The sequence below is a fragment of the Stigmatopora nigra genome, chromosome 17, assembly GCF_051989575.1.
Source record: "Stigmatopora nigra isolate UIUO_SnigA chromosome 17, RoL_Snig_1.1, whole genome shotgun sequence".
NCBI lineage: Eukaryota > Metazoa > Chordata > Actinopteri > Syngnathiformes > Syngnathidae > Stigmatopora > Stigmatopora nigra.
In genome coordinates this window covers 6,757,931-6,779,164 of record NC_135524.1, presented here as the reverse complement: position 1 = coordinate 6,779,164, position 21,234 = coordinate 6,757,931, and the positions used below count along the sequence as shown (strand labels likewise).

Genomic DNA, 21,234 nt, shown 5'->3' with positions numbered 1-21,234 from the left:
ACATGCATTTTATAACTTTTTTTACAGAATAAAAATGTCTTTTAAAGTGTATGTTTTTGCCTGGTGGTCCTGATGGGAAAAGTGGTACTGATTTGCCTTGCCATGTGTTTATAAAATCACAAAGACTGGTTGACATTTCTGATCAATGTGCTGTTTTTAGCCTCCAGCAATTGTATACAAGTAAGCAGTAAAATATTGTTACTCACCATGAGGGGATAGTTGTGGTTGTATGACACAGCCTTGGCATCTCGTCGCATTCAAAGATGACCGAGAACCAGGTGAGGAGCAAGTTCCTGGTAGCAAACAGTGACAAGGGGTTGTTGGCACAAAGAAAAAGTGACAAAAAACAGGAACTGGTTGTATGACAATAGAAATCCAAACAAATACACATGTATACATTTAAGTAATATTATTCATAACTGTATAGTTTATATGGCAGTTTAAAACCAGGAAGTGGCAACCACCAAGTGACGTCACATTCTGACCAATTCCAAGTGAATGCATTGCACAACATATGGAAGCATGGTACATATTTTAATAGATGAGAAGAGTGGGATAGCTCGTAAATAAATGATTTACCGACGCTAGCTTTAACGCGAATTGCCTGTGGTGATATCACAGTGTTGTAAATCTGCTTTGATTTATATGGTAAAATATAGAGTACAATAAAGCGAAAGCATTCATTGTTATTTGACAGAGCTTTCGCATCTGTTTAATGAAAATCTAGAAAACAAAATTTGAATTGAATACATTCTAGCAAAAACAACAAAAGTGGGAGTTGTGTTGTCCCATAACCATGTATTTTACTTCCAATGACAAATAATAAAATGCAAACCGGACAGTATCTGTTTTCTGGGCCTACAAGGTGTTAAATGGAAGCGACCGTGAGTCCGAAAGGGAGAAGAGAACCTATCCAAAGCATCAGATTTTACGCTTCTTCCATTCAGGTTCCTTTTCGGCCTCCTCATCCTCCTCAGAGTCCTCAGCAAACACAGGATTGGGCTGCGTCCTACACGATAATGCCATGAGAAAAGGCACGCAGAGAATGAAGGCATTTAGAACTCATACTAAACTTCCTTCATACATATATAAATATTTAAATATACATATATACATATGCACATATATATGCACATGCATATACATATATGCATATGCATATACATATATGCATATGCATATACATATATGCATATGCATATACATATATGCATATGCATATACATATATGCATATACATATATACATATACTAATATGCATATATACATACACATACATACATACATATACATATATACATATGTGTATACATATACATACACACATATACATATACATGTACATGTATGTACATGTATGTATACATATACATAAGCATTGCAAATCCGTAAGGATATTTGCTGTGCAGGGGAGCCTCGGTCTATTTCATTCTACTGTGTGACTGTACAACAGAAATTTAGTAAAACTATTTGCTCAAACAGTAAATTCCCAAATTAAAAGAAGAAAAGGGCCAGGACAACCTGAGGCTAATGGCAAGCCTAAACATTTACACATTTAAAGGCTTAATTCCACCAGATGTCTTGAAGGCACAAACCATGTTTGTTTTGCGTCTCTGGCTTCTATTTTTACCAGATGCTGCAAGTCAAATGCTCCCATCCCATGCAGTATAGCACTTATAGGCCTTAAAACATTTACAACAACATTTCTTGATTAAATATTCAAACATTGAGCTTAGCAAAGCAACAAATGTATTGCTGCGTTAACCTTATTCACCAGTTGCATTTAGGTAAACCTAAGAGCAATGTTCAAAATAAAATTACTAAACTGTGTCAAAAGCATGACTATAAACAAATTTAATTTTGAGTTACCATAACAAAGCTACATATACCCAAGAACCAAATTCCTGAGATAGGAAACGCCATTCCGTTCTTCTACACCCACTTTTAAATGTTTTAATTTAAGATTAAACAAATGGGAATTGTCAAACTGGCCAACTATGGGCTCACCTGCTTCCGTTAGGACGTGCAAACAAGTGGACGTGCAACCTGGCAGCTTTGTTGCACCCCCGGCAGGCGATAGCCATCTACCGCCTTCCTTCCTGCTCCAGCCATTTAAAGCTGTCCATCACTTTTGAATGTGTTTCCGCACCCCCTTGGTGCAACTCTTTTAAACATTTACACGGCACGTAGATGACACGGCTACCCGAGCCCACATGTTGACACGGCACGCTTACTTCTTATAGGCTGGGGCCACCCAGTACGGGTTCTCCGATGCTTCCTTGGCGTGGCGCAAGATGGCCTCCCGAGCATTGCTGTCATCCGTCTTATCCAAGGCGATGTTCTTCACGATGAATGACGACAGGGTGCCGCCGTGAGCCGCCACTCTTCCCCCTCGACCTGTGACCAAACCCCGCAGAGTCGTTCATCAGCATAAGTTTAACAATGAGCCACGTGCGGCTCCCGGGCCAAAAGAACTCGGCAAAAGAGCAATGGAAAATGCTCACAGTCTGATCGTACCGAAACATTGCAGTGGAAACGCCCCCTAAAAAATGTACACTCTTCTGCCTGACATGCTCCAGACTGCTCGGTGGAAATGAAGCTAAAGCGATCTCACCTGGTCCCGACACAGGAGGCTCAGGTTTGCGGGACTTCTTGGGATCTAGTCGGTCCTTCTCCAGCTGCTTGCGAGTGCTTCTCTGCCGGGCCTCTCTGAACATTGGCAAGGCGTGAGCTGCCAGGGACAACAGGGCGTGATTAAAAGGGACTGACAACACCAAGTATAAATAACTTTCAATTTCATAAACCTCAACAAATGACTGCTTATGAGTAGCTACTGCTACACAAACCGGTAAACCTGATGGAATTTCTGAAGTCCAGATACTGAATTTGATTGGCTAAAATAGTCGCAACATTGATAAAGAGACATAATTACATTACATATAACTAACTTAATTAATAATATTTTCTATTGAATTCTGCTCAGGGCCAATATTTGGGTTCTGATGGGTAACATAACACAATGTTTAGGTTCTCTTTCCACACCTCAGTGAGCGTTATCATAATAAAAGCTACGACAGCATTTAACACCAGGAGTGTGCGAGTGTGCGTGAGTTACTGAACGACTTGTGTGTTTGTAGCCGGAGGCTCAGATGAAGTGATTTTCCATGGCTCTTAATTCAGCACCACGCCACATTTAGCAAAAAGGTTAGCGTTAACAGATTACCCTGCTTTTCTCCTCAATGGGCCGTCTAATTTTCCAGCAGCGAGCATTGAGTGCGTCAGTCAGGGCTCCACTTCACCTCACGCCAAAAATCGCATGACCCAAACAAAATAGATAATTCTGGACTGAATTGTTCTGGCCAACAGCCTGGTGTAGGAGCCACATGGCAAGTGATTGATAGAAACATTGAGGAAAGAGGTTTTATCTCAGGTCTCGTGGCCGATCACGCCAGAGGAGGCAGGTGAGGCATTTGTCCTTGGTGTGATCGCCCTGCTCGGGTCCACGTGGCTGAAGTGTGGCGAGCTACTCAAGCGCAACTGGACGCTCAATCAGCTAATGCAAGGATGTGGACGCCGCGTGATATTCTCCTGACCATGGACTTAGGCTTTTAAGGACAAAGTCGGACAAGGATTTTTATTCCACGCTTTTGTAAAACTCGTTCCCTGAAGTGGCATTAAAATATTAATATTAGCAAATCACTTTGAAATCCCGTTATAAGTGCTAAAAATATGAACACTTGGTAAACAGATGATGGATTTTACAAAGTGGAGATTTACACCAAATGTGGAGAATAAGGCTAATTTCTACTAAATTAATCAATAACTTGTAGTAGCTCTACTACTCTCCTATATTCTACTGTATTAGTTTTTCTTTAATATTGATGTAAAAGTGGGTTTGTCTGTTTGTTTGAACTTACGTGTGATGACATACTCCTGGGTTAACGCTTCAGCGTGCTTCTCCTTGATTTTGCTCTTCACGACGCACAGCTTTGCCCCCCTGGATGGACGAAACATATTAATCATTCATACTACATACATGTGGAAAAAGGTGGACTTATAAAATAACTCTTTGGCTGTTGTTGATAGCAACATTTGTGGAATTAATTTCAATTGGGAGTTGGGTAGCAGATGAAATGACTGAAGTAAAATGAATTTCATAAGGATGAAAATATGGAAAAAGCCATGTGGTTGGACATCTACCATCGTCAGTGTCACTGAAAGAGTTAAATGACATTGTGAGTGTGTTTTTGTGAAATACCTGTGGCTTTTAATGGGGTCGTAATAGACCTTGACTTGTCCGTTTGCGGTTCCCACCATGATCTGGTTGAGCTTGGGGTGCCATAGAGAGCGCACCACACTCTGTCATGATAAGAAAAAAAAAACACACACACGGCCAGAGAATTAACTCCCCCTGGTTTACTGCATGGTACACATACTTTCTCCTTTTCTGCGGCGTGTGCTGTCATCATACCTTTACCGTGTGTCATTGTGTGTAAGAGCGGTTTGTTGTTAATGGTGGTGGTACGAGCGAGGATGAGCCAGAGAGTAAAGCTCCTCCACTTGACTATATTTGGCGGTCGAGAATGAAGAGCCCGAATGCTCTTTGCGTGTGAGGCGCGTGTGTCATATGGCCCGGGGCCAACAGACAAATGTGACCACATTCATTCAGTGAGGCGTGTGTAATGTGCACAAGAGGCTATACACACAGTGGCTAAAGAGTAACCCCACAGGTCGCAAGTGTACATGTTTTACACTTAAACAGTACTGAGAAACAGCCAAGAGCTGCAACATGAGAGCCTCAAAATAGTTCTTGAATGACCCCAGAGATTGTTCAACATCGTGGTTTAAGAGAAGCCTACAAAAAGCCATCTCTGACATTTCAGCTGTTTGTTTCCACGATGAGGAACATTAGACATTATTGTTTGTTTATCAAGGCCAGAAGTGGCAGGCAAAAAATAATATTAGGGATGCCAAGGCAACGGATGGTGTGATTGGTCAAAGACAATCCATATGACACCACTCAAGAACTTCAATATAAATTTGCAGATTATGTCACTACAAATCACACTATGCCATAGAGGCGAATTATGTGTAAGCCTTGCTGGAGGGTATGCAAAGCACATTTCAATAAGCCAGCTTCGTTTTGAAACAAGGAACAGTGGGGTTTGTGCACAGTATATATAAAGTCAGTTGAGATCCTAGTCCATTTGACTTTCAGTCTGTGCAAGTGCTTTGGATTTTATAAATGATGGAGATTAAATTCAAGGTGATACTCTGCTACACATTTTAGGTGAGATTTCTAGGTGCTTGGGACTTAGTACTTTGATGCGTACCAGCAGAGCAAGAGTGGGGGGTGGTCTAGGGTGGTCATATGTGGGATGGGGGTGGTTAGTCCAGATTCTATGAGGGTTGAAAGCTGCTTAGCGTCCAGCTGTTCAGCTACCCACCAGGACACAAGCTGAAGGAGTGTCAATCTTACACGCAAACTCATTCATACGAACTCGTATATTTTTAGATTTCCACAATGGAGAACCTGAATGTCTAGAACTGCTGGAAAATTTTGAGAGAAATTTCAATGTATGCTCGCTTGTTGATTATACTAAAGTGTCTATTGAGAAATTGCAACTAGACAGAATAGCGTTTAGATTTAGAAAATACAAATTTATCTGGAGACCACAAACTTTGAAAGATGCAACCAGCTAAGCAGCTCTTACCGCATTCGTCACTTCTATCTCATAAACCTGCTTAAAGGTCTTTCGGTCAAAGAAGACCAGCTTCCCATTGCCCTCATCTTTTTTCACAGAGGTCCCCGTGACGACTAGCTGATCGTCTGGGCTAAAGCAGCAGTCCGTCCTACCCGGGTTGAAATTGAACAAATTAAATAGTTGAATTCCATAGTATTGATTTCGTTGGAAGTGATTTAGGATGACTCACATAGCAAAGTAGTTTATCAGTCCATCAGCCATGTGTAATGGCTTTCTGAAGTTGCGTATATCCCAAATCTTCAACGTGTCATCACCTAGAAAAAAAAAAAACAACAAAAAGAGAACTGAAACCTTTTAAAAAAGGTTGTGGCCCCTTCAGGAAGACATCAGGCTTAACATTTTCAGCAAAAAAAGCTTGACTCTTTGGTGACAAATTCATCCTCTCACCTCCACGTGAAGCAAGTACGGTACCATCGTAGGAAAAGGAAAGGCGGGAGATGTCGGATCCTGAAGAGTGGGCTTGCCGACAGTGGAACTTTGTGTGCACCTACAATAAGAAAAATCCTATTCAATTAAAGCAGAACATTTCGCCCTGTGCTAAATTTATTAATCCCAGACTATTTGCTGGCTTTGATGTTGTTTACAACAGTAACAATGTTTTCTCCTCTCATTTTTATTGTTATCAAAAACAAATGTTGTCATGTATGCTTCCCGTCATTTGTGAGATTTGAAGTCAGGCCTGTTTACACCAAACTTTGCAATAGAGAACACAGAAAATTGAGCTCCCAGTTAGGAGCACAGCTTATTTTTTCATTCAGGGGGGCGGAGGAGGCTACGCGTTTTATCCCAAATTTACTTAGGAATTTGAACACAAAATCTGAAGTTACCTTTTTCAAAAAAGTATTGTTTGCATTTTACTAGGCTCACAGAACCATTGAAAGCCCTTTTTACGTCATTCAAAAAATTACATATAGAAATATTGTCACAGGAAAGGTATGTACTATTATTTGGTATTGGGATCAATTATATCCACATTTAAAGTTGTTTTGCAACTAAACATGTATTTTGCAACCAAAAACACAATGTTCCCTATATGGCTGTATATTAAGTCAAACCATAAAAAAAGGAAAAGTACATTTCCCATCATAATTTCCATGTATTCCTATTGGGACAGTGGCATGGGACATGGAAATTAAAGTCAATGAATGAAGAGATGAACATGACTGTACTCAGCAAGAGCATTACTTAGTGAAACCATATTTTCACCCTCAATAGTGTAGCTTTGTTACCTAAATAAAGTACTTAAATACAAGCGCCACACATTTGAACTGGAGAAGGATATCGATTCTTTCACATATTATCTAACAGTAATACACTTTGCTTATTATAATAAGCTTGTTGCCACTACATGATGCAGCACAACTGTGCACAGACTAAGTGGGAGAAAACAAGTGGAAAATAACCTACTTGCACACCACTTGATGAGTCATCTTTATTAACACTATCAGCCACAGTTACCTTTGCAGACACAATCATGTTGACAACACCCTCTTATGTAGCTCAGTGTGCCAATATATGCAGTTGCAATTGCAGACTGGAAATATTCAAAAACTCCTCTTTTTAACACATACAGTAGGCATAAAGGCAGAGTGAAAATAAGTAAAGTCATTGGATTTGTGTCCTTAGACAGAGGATGTTGTCTGTGACTTCTTTCAATCTTAAGTAGATCGATCATTACAAGACATCTGTGAAGCAACTGCCTGGAGTCGTTGGCCTGCTAATACTCAGACAAACATACCCTAGGTTTATACCGTTACAATTTCAATAATTCTAAACGCAAAGCAAATAAACGAGTGAAAAGAGAATGGGGCAACATGGCCTTTTTTGTTTCCAAAATCCGGATAAGGAATTTTAAGTGCGCCGAGTGCCCACGACAGATAAGATAGAGAAGCATAAAGGAACACTGGTGTGGAAAGTGTGAGGTGAAAGACTGATGTGTCCTCATGATACTAGAGGGAATTGAGGTCGTAGCTGACTTGCAAAGTAAATGGAGAGAGGTTAATAAGTGAGACAAAATAGATAACTGTGTCACCTTGAACTGTAGATAACCAGAATTCTACTTTTTTAGAAGCTTGGCCTTGGACACTTTGTCTCGTCTCTCCAGGGATAATTTGATTCTCCAATTTATCATTTTACTATTACTGCTGCAAATTCAAATTCATTTAACTTTCTTTTTTTGTTTAATCACTCATTCCCTACTGAGTCTTTTGCATAGTCCACTATAAAAGATAAGAGGTCAGTTTAACATAAAAGGACATTTGCTCATCTCATAGCAGGTGCGTGGGCAGCAAAAGTAAACTCAATTTAAATTTCATGCATAAGATAGGTTAAAATAGGAGTGTTCCTTAATTGAAGTGTTTTATCTCTGTAGTTTTTTCGCTTAATCACAATTGCTTCTGCAAGTGAAATCGTTTTGCAGACGGCAGGGTTTGAAATTTGGCAACTTTTACGTCTCATCATGTCTTTTTAAGTAGAAACCTGCACTCCTTGCTTTTGTTTGCTTAGCAATGTGAAAAGCCGTCCGGTTGTTCCAAATTCCAGGTCCTAAAATATGCCACATGCCAGCTGCATTTATGCCTATTTTTATGTTATTGTCTCAGGCAAGGCTGTAGCAAAAGTTGGATTTTGCGGAATAGCATTTCCTATACAAGGACACTTGAATTCACAATACTTTGCAGGAATCTCAACACTTCAAACTAAAAAAAGCACACAGCAAAAATATTCCTTGTTCTGACTTGGATGATTGAAAAGGTGCTAGTGTGTGTAGCAGTAAGAGGGATTAAAGTAAGGTAAAGTGCATACAATGGTGTCAATTACAATGGAATTTTAAGGTGAAGAATACAAATTATCCATAAGAATGTTAGTGTGAATGGTATTCTATTTAGAGTACATGCCATTTAACTGACTGGTGATCAATCTATGATCTACCCTGCTTGCCCCCGCTTAGTCAAGACAATCCCATTGATGTGAACATGAATGGTCATACATCTTCTTGTTCCTTGCAATTTTTTCAACGAAATACAGTTGTTGGGGAAAGGTTGAATGTTTATTTACTATCATGAAAAGCGGCATAGCTGGATGCCAGAGAGTTTGCTTCCTGTGATAAGCTAAATAGTCGGCTCATGAAACCGAACTCCCGTGTAAGCCACTTGGCACTGTGTGACAACCTCTGAGAACCGTGTCCTTCTCCCTCTAGTCCAAATTCGTGCCCAAGGAACCAGTGGGTCAGTGCAGTTGCAACTAAAACATTGTACATGGACAGTGTTTGAAAATACAAACACTGCTAATGTACTTCTGATCTATTTTCTGTACTATTTTGTCATAATAATAATGTTTCTTTCAGCCATTGTAAAGACGTGACATAAAAGAGACTGGTAAGATTATAACTAACTATGAGTAGGGTCTATGGTAGGTGATTGAGTCTTTTTAATTAATTTTTAGGTTTTAATAGTTCTGAATTAAATAAATGCAATAAACTGTGTGTATTAGCGACTCAGATGGAAAAGGTTTACAGTGATGTCTTGAAATAGGAGTGACTTGACTTGAGTTTTTTTTCAAGATAGGAGTTGTCCTTAAACCAAAGAGCTACCTTGAGATATGCACAAAATTTAACATGCGAGTACTATTCATACATTCATGACCAATTCACATTGGTAGATGGACAGTTTCATTGGTGATCATAATGTGTCAATCAATATATTTGGCCTGTCAACTGCCATTAAACACCACAGACAAAGAACAAGGAGTAATTAATTTCTAAAACAGAATTTGGTGTGTTTTGGATGATCCTCTTTTTAATTCATGCAATGAAACTGAATTATAAATGAAAAAAATCTAGCAATTATTTAGAACACTAAAAATAAGAAAATCAAGTGTGAAAGAATTCTTGTCACATCTTAGCACGTTGAACTAAAGTGTTGATAAATCAAGGAGGGAACATTGAGTCGGGTTTCATCAGTGATACCAGTCAATCGCAGGGACCAGCTGTTCTCGCCAAGTTATTAGGGTATCATTAAATGAATACCTCCCCCAACAACACCAGTGCCCCCCCCCCCACCAACCATCACCCACAACAAAACCTTTACAAGCCTGCATCGCATTCAATGACGACCACTGTGCAGTCAGTAATGACATCTCACGCTGACCTTTGTTACTTTGTGGGGATCAAATGGCCAAAGCGTGGCTGGGAACAGCTGCTCAGATCTTTCATGCAAGTCAACAAGTAGTGATAGTGGGGCGGTATACACTGTTTGAGCATCACGCTGCGCACATAATCTGACAAGCGTGTTCGTCACCGTTACTGCATAAGTGACACGCCTAGCAAAAAAAAAAGAAAAAAACCTAACACACTTTCTGCATTGGAAAACATGAGATGTCCTTTAAGCAGAGTGATTTGTTTGTTACCAGGGGTCGGGTACTTTCCAAGTTAAATATTCAACAGTAGACGCCAAGTGTTAATGTATCGGCAGCCGCCGCAAGCCCACAACTTTTTTATTAGCTTCCCCCCAAAAAATATTTAATAAAAGCAAGATCATCCACTTATTTTACAGCTCACAAAACACATGATATAGCAATCTTAAATAAAATTGGTTTATTGAGTGGTTTTTTTGTTTTGTTTAACTCACTTTTGTTTGTGTTTGAAGGGTAGGCACAAGTGCTTTTCTGTAGATTAGTGGAAGAAAAGAAAGACTTAGTGATGAGCTATGAATGCACACCCCTCTGTGGAACGTTGTAGTTTTAGCGCTCAATGGCGAACTTAAAAGAAACAATCTTAAAACAGCCTTAGGTATATAGAGACATGCCTTTCACCCACACACACGCACAAAAAAATAAAAAATAAAAACGATTCTCACTCCCGCACGGCTTCAACTGAATGAGACTCTTACCAAAATCGGGTTTCTTTAATTCCTGTAAGCATTGAATGAAATGTAAATATTTCTCGTTTTCTAAGATACAATATGATGAAGGAACAAACTTGTTTTAACCTCAGCTACTGTCACCTTTGGTAGCTATGTGGTGCAGGTTGCATGATTTATATAGATGGTTAAGGTTCCTGGACTGGTATGTTTAGGTCTCCTGCTTGTTGGGTTTGGATATTTAATTATGCCAGAAGAATGTACGTTCACATATATAATGTGGGGAATTAAATGCATATATAATGTTTTTTGGTTTCTCTGTGACCTATAAATGTTCTCTCCCTGATGAGATTTACCACGACATAAAACTACCTCAACACATATGAGCTACTACTTTCCTTCAAGCTGGAAATGATCCACTCAATTGTAGTATCTTTAAGATGTTCTCTGAAAGGGCAAAAACATGCTTGAAATACAAGGTTTCAGGGAAATGGAGAAAAATGTACTGCAATTTCTCTTTGAAAACAAGCGATTGCACCATTATGTCATCCAACCTAGCTCTGTCAGTGTACTTCTCAAGCCATCAATGACCTCATAACATTCCACCAATCTCTGGAGTAATGTTTTGGACACAAGACCTTCCTTCACCCTCCATGCATCAAACATCACAAAAGCTTTCTCTTTGAATTAGTCTGACCCGATTAGGGGCGAGCGATCAATTGCCTAAAAGTTCACCTGGAGGACCGACTCAATTGTCTGATGTAGGATTAATCAAAGGCATGTCATCCCCAATATGGCAGATCCGGATCAAGACAGTGTACATGATGACCGTGATTGATCTGCCCCACATAGTCTGGACATGAGTAATACAGAAGATAGACAGGGAATTGCAGCACCAGTAAAAATGAAAATACAAGGTCTCCTCCTTTTTAGGCATGTGGCAGAATTTCAGTAAGGTTCCTGATTAGGGCAGAGGGCACAGGCAAAAATTCTTGAGCCATTCAGACACGGGTAGGCTCCATTGGTCAGGGAACAGACATGACTATTGTGAGCTGCAATGGGACGGATGCTAAATATTTATTTTAGACAAGGAGCAGTCGTAAATTTTGAGCGACTTTAATCCAATCTCTCAGGAGTGTGCAGCTTCGAGCAGAGTGGGAGTGGAAAGAAATGTCACAATGGTGACTGGTGAAAGCACAGCCACAACCAAGCTAGTACTGCAAATTGTTCGTCTAGTTATCTGATTACAAAGTTCTACTGAATGAGGATTCATGTCACCTACTTACTATTTGACTAATCTGGATTAACCCGTCACTCTAATCGAGCCTTTACGACTCACTATCTGCAGCTTAACGGTCACCGTTCTAGAAATAACAGAATGGGGCCCACCTCATAACATAAGGGGTTCTGTTAATGTGAAGGCTAAGAAGAGGCAAAAACAATAGAAAATATCCTAAATATCAAGGTAGTGAATACAAATGCACTTTGTGGCAGTTCTCGGAACCTATTAACTGCGATAGACAAGGTATTACTGTAAATAAATTTGACTCGTGTTTTTTTCTTGGAATCTCTCCATGCGATGTCCTACTGAATTTTTTATGCCAGGTCAATAACTGAATGTTTACAAGCAGACGCAAGGAAGTTAACGGGAAAGTTTTAAGACTTACACTTAAGTTTCTGTCCCAGATCTGGATAGTCCCATCCTGGCAGCCAGCCGCTATGAGTTTCCCGTCACGACTATAGGTGCAGCATGTGGGTGTGACCTTCTTCCCTTGGACAGAACGAGGCTTGAAGACACACTTGTGGTTCTTTTCCGAATTTACGTCCCAAGTCCGCACAGTCCTGCAGAAAGGAAAGAAAGAGGAATTTCACTGATCTTCAACAATGATGCATTAATCAAGTTGTAATAAAGTTATATTTCCAGACAGTGTTCCTCAACTGGACTATAAACAACTGACATTTCGGGCTTATCTCTTGAAATATATGAAAAAATACCTTTAAAAATATAATAGGACTCTTGTGCCAAACTATGATCAGTCTGCATTTCTACCACGTTTAATCGATTCCTGCAGCTAAGAGCAAATGAAATGTAATGTAATAAATATCACAGGTCTCCATTCTGACTTTACAAAGACTGAACAAGGAACAAGAATCCAAATGTGTCTGCGACCTACTGCATGCTCTAGTGAACACAGAGACTTTTTGGGTCATGGGGTCGTGCCGAGGTGTGTAAATAACAAAATTCCTCCTCTACTGCTGCCTACAACGTCGCAGATGCACACTCTCAAAGCCGTGTTTGGACTAAGCCTAACATTGTGACACAAATGCCAAGCTCAAGACTTATTGCGTGAGTAAGAGCTGGCAAGGGTCAAAGAAAACTCTGTTTGATCTGTTGTCATGTTTGAATCAATCCAAAGCAAAAAGAATTAACAAGGCAAACTACAACAGCACTCAGACTTCCACCAAGATGGAACAATCCTAAACATGCCCCTCTGGAGTTGAATGAAAAACACTGGTGAGAATGGGAATATGTGAACACCAGCCAGCTCTGCGTGTAACGCTAATGAATAATGTATGGCACACAATGAGGTAGTTATACTGTATGTTTTTGACAGATTCAGTGCATTTTATGGGTACATTTTAGCCAATTTTACATCTTTTCATGAAATTTATTGCCTGCTGTTGAGACCATGTACAGTAGCTATCTTGTGGATTGATAGTTGTAAATGAAGCGGGCCAAACACCAATTCAAGGGGTATCAAAATGTCCATAGGTTACATTTTTAACATTGACGTTTGTCCATATAAATACACTAAGTGAAGGAACTGGACAGGATGAAAAACAAATTTGCCTGCTGCTCATATTGACATTATGGTTTGTACATGAAAGTAAATATGAATGTCAGTACAAAGAAAAAGACAGCCGTTTTCCATTCCAAAGAACATTACACTTGCTATCATAGACTGAAAACTTATTAACACAATCAGTCTTCACATTAATGAATACAACAATTCAAAGTAATCTAAGCAAATGTTTTCAGAATTTGAACTGTTACTCTTTTGCATTTTTTCAGGTCACACTATCCATAAAGCCAAGATTATTAAAACAAATGAGATGCGTGAAGCTTGTGAGATTTTGCACATTTTCTCGCATTGAAGTGAATGCAAAACTCCATAGCAGATTTTCGAGTTGGAAAAAGAACAACTACTACCCTGTCTTCAGACGACTCTCAGTCTCTCCATATCTTTATTTCAATCTGCTCAGTAACCAATTCTTTTTAAGTGTATGTCACAGTGAGGCCTCTTTTCACTCCAAGAATGTGGCTTGTTATGGAAAAGTAACACCAACTCATACGTAGTACAGAAGCCAACAAAAACATTTTTGGTCGCGCTCTTCATCTTTGCACCGTTGTTTTCCCTTCAGTCAGCAGTCCCCCTTCCCCTTAGCACAAAAGCTTAAGTGAAAGTAATAGAACGAGGACTATACATCTCCAGTCATGCATGGGCCCTTAATGAGGGGACCAGCAGTTCACACGACAGATAACTCTCCCGTTGGTATCTCAGATTTTATCTGTCCATAAGGTTACAGGGATCGACTAAAAAATAAAAAGTGGGAAATCCCCTGGTGATGGCACCCATCATGTTCACTGGCATCCATTTGCTGCTTGCTTTTCACTATTCGGGATGCTGTCATGACAACCAGTTTTTCTACTAAGCCTGTACAATATAGCGTTTGAATATAGCCATGTGCAATTGTTTTTTGTTTGTCTTTGTTTGTTTGTTTTTTTAACATGCACTTTTTCTTCATAAAAGCCTTCTGGATCCCTTTTATAAAGAGCAACCTCCAACCTTTACAGATGAACTCCCTTAGCCTGGATTAAACTGTATTATATAAATACACTGTGGTCGAGGTGAGTCAACCCACAGAGCTATTCAAGTCATCTGGAGAAAATGTTTTAATATTTTATATCTCAATGTATGGCAAATCTCCCAAAAGTCACGATGTCAGTTTTTTCCCTATAAAATAGCACCCTAATTTGCACCAACTTTACTGCGTGCATCTTTGATTGATTACCAAAACCAGACAGTCAACGATTCAGTCACAGCTTAGGACAAATTCAGGCAAGGAGGCTGTGGTATGTGTATGTTCTTGGGTGGGACATGGAAGACTAGCCATGGATAAAGAGCCATCATCTGAAACACTCTGTTAATAACCCAGTCGTGGCCAATTGAGTCGGCCTGACATATCTTTATGCATTTTGCAGGGTCTAACCTCAATCACACAAAATTAATTTCAAAGAAAGAACAAAAAAACAGAAAAAGAAACCACTAATAATACATTATTTACGATTAAAGTAATATGTTCAGAAAATGAACATTTTACATGTCACTGTGAATTCCGGTGATTCGTTGAAATCCATCTGTGTGACCTTGTAAGCGTGCCAGAATGAGAGGAATCCTAAAGAACGTTCTTCAAATTGTGTGTTTATGGGTGTGAATCTGTGTAGCATGTGGGTTCAATTAGGCAGTGGTTTTGGTCATTTGTCCTCACTTACTCCCTCTGTGGATGTTTAACTAAAGACCAAAAAAAAATTCACCTTAAAGACCTATATGAGAGTGTATTGACGTTTAACACAAGATTTTGAATGAGATCAGTGGTGTATAGAAACATCCACCTTGCATGTAAACCATTGGCAGTGTTTCCCATTGCATGTAAACTATTTTTCCTTCCCTGCTGACAACAATACGACTTGTTGGCAATGCTCTTTCATTTACTTTACTGAACTTGTGACAATCAAACAAATGTTATTAAAAAATCCTGTATGGCACCAGTTCTCTTGCTTTCTTTAATTCCTGCATTGATATTCACAGGCTTGCATCGCAATATCATTATTTAGGTGCCAGTCTTTTCTGTTTTATTCTAAGAATTTATATGAAAAGGATTTAAATGATGGTATGGTTTTGGAGCTCCAAAATCACATCCATATTGACTGACTTGTGAGTGTAAAAGACCTTTTGAATCTTTATGTGAACCCTGGCCTCATGCGAAGACCAGTTCAATGTATTGACTTGAAATACAATCACTGCCACCTGCAATCACAGCCCCCTTCCCAAGAAAAATGGTACATGCTGGTGAATTTGGAGAGCAGCTGCCATGAATGAGAGTCGGCAGAACTTGAAGTTTAATTAAAAGGGTTTGGCCAGTCCAGTGATCAGGCAAAAAAAAAATCTGTTCACATAACTGACAAAAGATGGCCTAACAGAGAAGAAAGATAGAAGGACAAATGTTTAACATCTATAGAAGGTTTTTTTTTTTTGCTAACACCCGCTGATACAGTTGACCAACTGGGGTGCATTGAAAACGGCCTATTGACGATGACCATAGGCAAGATCATACAATCTATAAAAACATTGTGTATTGTCATAAAAGGAATTATTTACCATCAAAGTGCAGTATGGGTGTTCCGGGGAGTATCGCATGGGTGTTCCGGGCCAATATAAAGCAAGCTTCAATTTTACTTTGTTTAAAAAGAGACCCCCCGACAGTTTTCAGGTGTCTCTGACAATCCACTCATGGAGGCAGTATATCACTATACGTATATAAATACTCTTTGCCAGACATCTCCCTGGAACTCCAGAGATCAAATTACAGCAGTACCTTGACTTACAAGTTGGAAGGACTAGTCTTAGTTAAAGTGAACCACAGTACCAGGAGCACTTAGGCTGATAATAGAAGATTCTTGATATTTTAAAAACTAAAAATATAACACAATTCACTATTTTGTGTTTAAGAAATATCTAAGAATATTGCTAGTATAGTTGCATTAGATTCAATTCCGAATCCAGCATTCTGTCAGATTTTATCAACCTTGGCACCTCAAAATTGCTGCGTCATTAATCCCAGCGAGTTGCATCTGTAATTTAAAATAACACATTTTGATTTCATTTCAGTTCATTTACAACCTATCAGATAATGCTCCCAGTTTTGAAAGCATGAATAAATCCTACTCTCATGGGACATGGATAAATCATCAAAGTTGCTATGATCGCGCCATTCTTTTCAACCAGAATCCACTTATTCATCTGATTTGTTTCCTTTCAACAATTGCAGAAAAACTCAATTTTGAGAAATGTGTTTGTCAAAACTGAACTGGTGATGAGTTTACAACACCACATGACTCTCAACTGTCAACCAGAGCGGCACCTACAATTGTTCCTCTGCATGCAAGCTTCATTTATGTGGACTGGTGCTAATGCGCCAGGGGAGGATTTCCATTGCATCTGCGAAAGCTAAATAAGCACAGGCACATCTGGGATGGTTGTCTCTCTGGTAAAACATCAGGCTGCGGTTGCCTGTCATGTTTTTAATTAATTACCACTGCAGTGGTGGGAGTCTACACTGCTGGTCACACAAACTCATTGCTGAGCCCATGCAAAAAGTCTTAAGGAAGACCGTTTTTTTTTTTATCATGAACTTCTGCACTCAGTTTGGCAAATTGAAGGACCTGTCAAATAAATATTATCAAAACACCTGAAAATTGCAATGAAATGTGGTAAAAAATAAAAAAGAGCTATTTTGACAGCAAAGTGTTCACGTTCTATATAATGCAATGCACAAGTCTTTCTTTCAAAAAGCATATTCTGGATAAGAGGGCTCCCTGCTGGTAGCAAAGAAAAGTGTCCCTCATGCTTGCATTGTGTGGCAGCCAGTTAAGCTTGGCTTGGGGAAAAGGAAAAAAAGTTCAACAAGCTTAGAGGGAAATAGAACAGTGGTTGAAATAATCAAGAGATGAAAAGCACATATTTCTCAGATCTCTGATAGCCGAAGAAACTGACACTTCAGCCATATTCAGTTAAACCTACATATGGAAATAAAATATACTGATAGACCCAAATACAAGTATAAAAATAGCAAACTCGCTTCACACTTGCAAAGTGTATTGGCTTAACAATTGATTGGCTAAAACTGTTCTAAAAATAGATGCCTGTGGAAATTGCGTTCACTTATACCTTAATAATGCCTAATATTTAATTTTCTGTGCAATTACATATTTGTAAAATGAAATTCATATTTTTTTCAATTTATAATCCAAATTATTTGTCTATGTTGTCTACATAGAGTAGAGTGCATGGTGGGCTTTGGGTCAAGGTCACTCACCCGTCATTAGAACACGTCATGAACTCCTCTTTCATTTTGGGATGCCAGCAGCCGTCGTTGAGCATAGCAGTGTGGCCCTGAAAATAACAGGCAATAAGGGGAGGGAACTAAAGAAAAACACACCGCAAAGGAATAGAGCCAAATTTTAGACATGTGCTAAATTTCAATAATTACCCCTTATTTACCTGTGTCGGACTTATAGCTGAAAGCAATTTCACTATTTCTTGGGATGGAGGAGGTAATGTTAAGGGATTTAGCCTCATTTTAGTTTACGTTTTTTGTTGTTGTTTCATAACTTGGATTGTTTTTTTGTATCTTGGAACAAAAAAATCCCATCAACATTTTTCGTAACCTGAATATTTTGTATTTAAAAGCATTCCTAATTAGAGGACCCACTGCATTTTGTTTGTTTAATCCAAAAATGTACCTTAGTGTTGACCATATCGACGATGTACTGGTCTCCCTTAATGCATTCCATCTTGTTGAAGCCGTCACGGTCCAAAACTTTGGCCTGTGCATTTCCCGACACGACCAATATGCGGTCCCCAGTGATGCTGTACTGCAATGCTCGGATCTGATGACTTGAAGGGACAATAGAAGCACCATCAAATGGTTAGCATACCGGCAGGATAAAAAACTTTTAATAATGATTTTTCATTTTTATAAGAATAATATTTCTTCTCAGTTTTTTTTCATGGCCTTCCCCAAAATTGCATGCATGAGTGCACCAAGGCATGCAAGCTGAGTCCACACTTAACCCGGCTGACATGAGCAATTTAGGTCACTATGAAATAGCATTAACACAGCAGGATGTGGACGGAGAATCAACATAGTGGCCGTACGGCGTCAAAAAAGTTCAAAGCGGAAATTAAATTGAGCCTCACATAATAAATCTTTCAGTCTGAAACATCTGTGGACTAGCAAGCACGAAAACTCCCGGGGAGAGGTAGATGTAAGCAATCTAAATGTTGCACATGGGTAAAAATCGAGAAAGGCCTGCTCAGCTTTGAAGGAAACAAATACCATTGGACTTTTGCTATTTTTTATAGCTGTGAATCACAGTGTAAACATGCAAACAAATAGCCACAACCATCTGCTTGTAGGATAAACAAATGTGTGTGTGTGTGTGTGTGTGTGTGTGTGTGTGTGTGTGTGTGTGTGTGTGTGTGTGTGTGTGTGTGTGTGTGTGTGTGTGTGTGTGTGTGTGTGTGTTGAGCGTGGGGCAATGGCAAATGCATTTAGAAGGAGCAATATGTAAAGCTAGTGGTCAATTTTTTTTTACTGCAACCAAGGCACAACATACTTTCCCCTTTGGGTTGCCAAATCAGCACTCTGCAATGGAGAATCATGCTGCGTTATCACACCACTGTTGCATTACATTAAAAGAGGCAGAGGTTAACAAACTACACTACTAATATTAAGCATTAAGAGCTTATATTTGTTGACAATAACAATAGTAATGACTTTGACTTTGAGGCTGGTACATTTTTTATCCCACATCCGGTAACATGGACTCACCAGTCGCACGGCTGAATAGAGCGGAAAGAATTCAGAGCTCTGTCCATGCCGGCAAAATCCCAGAAACGTACGTCAAAGTCATAGCCCCCCGTCACTAGACGGGCCCCTGATGGATCCAAGGCCATAGCAGACACCTGAGCATAGAGAAGTCAAAATGAGTTTAAAAAAAAAGGAGGCCAAAAGAAGAAGGCTGGAAGAAGATGGCAGTTACCACTTTGGTGCCATGCGTGAGGGTGATCTCATGAGAGTCTGGAATCTTCTTGACAGGATTCTAAGGCAGGAAAGATGAAATTAGTTTATTTAAGATATTTAAATGTTATGTATGTTATTTTTTTATTTCTATTTTGGCAAAATACTTGAAGAACCTTCAGAGAAATAAAAATAAAAAGTATTACAAGTATTAACGTGCTGGCTGCCATTGACAGCAATTAAATGATCCCAGGTGAGTGTGTGTATTTATGACATACGTCGTCATCTTCGTCCTCTTCATCGTCTTCACTGTCACTCTGTGTGGCTTCATAATCTAAAGGAACTGGGGGGCCCACCATATCATGGTCCTCTTCCTGGTTTGAGTCTTTTTGAGGTGGCATAGGGCCAACAAGTTCTGAATCTGAACTGCTGCTGTCCCCGTCCTCTTTTCTGAAAATGAAGACAGTAAGAAACATACAGAATTTCTAGGATGAAGATCCTACTTTCAACTGTGTGATTGCTCATCTTGGCAAAAAAAGTCATCAATTGGGTCTCATATGTAAACCCAATGATAAAATTGACAATGTTTTATTTTATGCATGTAAAATTGTAGAAATGTCTGTAAACAATAAAAACATTGGTTACCTAGATGCTTTCTCTGTGACTTTTTGTACAGGAGCATGTGATGAGCATTCCCCTGATGTTTCCTTCTGCCTGGCATCTGAACAGAAACAATTTTGACATAAAACACGATATCTAAAAAAGTGTTTGGGTTAATAATTCACCTAACGTATGACGACTCCTCTCGATGGCTGTACGGCGGGTTTCTTCAAAAATGGAGCCGAGATCAAATGTGCGGGCCTTCTTTCCTGGATGTGACAAATTTGTTGGTTTTTTTTACAGAACATAAATGATCATTATGCACTTTTCAATAGTGTAATAAATACCAAAGCCAGAGAATCCCATAACTGAAGTGATGTCTCCATCGGTGTCCATGTTACCTGGGAATCAGCATTATAAATTACATTTCAGTTATTCATACTTTAAGAGAGCATATTTAAAAATCACTTAGGTATTTGTGTTACCAATGTATGTACAGCAATACCATCGTCTAAGTAACACTGTAGTTGGCGTGACATAGTTTACTATACATGATGGGGTAACTAGGGGTTACCCCTAGTCAGCTCGGATAGGCTCCAGCATCCCCGCAAGTAGAGCCAAGTATATAGATCTACACTTTTTTTAAATTTCGCAACTTTGCTTCGCTTTGGTTTTTAATTTGTCGGTATCACCACAATGCTTTTCATATGATCTGATCCATGATCGAGTTATGACTTAATGGGAAAAATATCACATGTTTTGAGGGAGGAAAACAAGGGCTAAGGCATCAGAACATGATCCACAATTTAACAAAGGCGCAATTTCCCTTGCAGATAGTAGAGGTTGCGGAAGAAGTCATACACGAGTTCACAACTGTAATAATTAATAATAACATAATAACACCCCCAAAAACGCACAAGACAGGGTACCTCCAGTGCTGCTTGTATCCATATTGTGCGGCGGAAGTGATTCTTCTACTTCTTGTTGCACAGCCTTCTTCTTCTTTGGAATCACAGCGCACAGATATCATATATACAAGGTTAGATGCATACTGCCCTCTTTGAGCAAGTGGCAACTGACGTTGCGTGGATATGTGTGTTTCTGGGATGTAGGACAAATGCAACACATTACTATTTCATAGTGGAGA

General features: G+C 39.3%; 1 protein-coding gene across 2 annotated transcripts in view; it reads right to left on the bottom strand.

Annotated features, from left to right (window-relative positions):
* The window catches only part of wdr70 (WD repeat domain 70), a 30,886-nt gene extending 9,761 nt beyond the window's left edge, over positions 1-21,125 (bottom strand). For both annotated transcript variants that reach the window (XM_077736896.1, XM_077736898.1), the window contains exons 1-18: positions 21,017-21,125; positions 20,435-20,488; positions 20,273-20,356; positions 20,133-20,208; positions 19,766-19,937; positions 19,510-19,569; positions 19,299-19,432; positions 18,208-18,361; positions 17,781-17,857; positions 12,290-12,464; positions 6,154-6,253; positions 5,936-6,020; positions 5,716-5,854; positions 4,260-4,360; positions 3,919-3,998; positions 2,616-2,732; positions 2,236-2,398; positions 207-1,009 (exon numbers count right to left, since the gene is read on the bottom strand). In XM_077736896.1, the coding sequence (XP_077593022.1) occupies positions 922-1,009; positions 2,236-2,398; positions 2,616-2,732; positions 3,919-3,998; positions 4,260-4,360; positions 5,716-5,854; positions 5,936-6,020; positions 6,154-6,253; positions 12,290-12,464; positions 17,781-17,857; positions 18,208-18,361; positions 19,299-19,432; positions 19,510-19,569; positions 19,766-19,937; positions 20,133-20,208; positions 20,273-20,356; positions 20,435-20,488; positions 21,017-21,038 (1,881 nt within the window). In that variant the 5' untranslated portion in view covers positions 21,039-21,125 and the 3' untranslated portion in view covers positions 207-921. The remainder of the gene's footprint in view (positions 1-206; positions 1,010-2,235; positions 2,399-2,615; positions 2,733-3,918; positions 3,999-4,259; positions 4,361-5,715; positions 5,855-5,935; positions 6,021-6,153; positions 6,254-12,289; positions 12,465-17,780; positions 17,858-18,207; positions 18,362-19,298; positions 19,433-19,509; positions 19,570-19,765; positions 19,938-20,132; positions 20,209-20,272; positions 20,357-20,434; positions 20,489-21,016) is intronic.
* Positions 21,126-21,234: the final 109 nt, after the last annotated feature.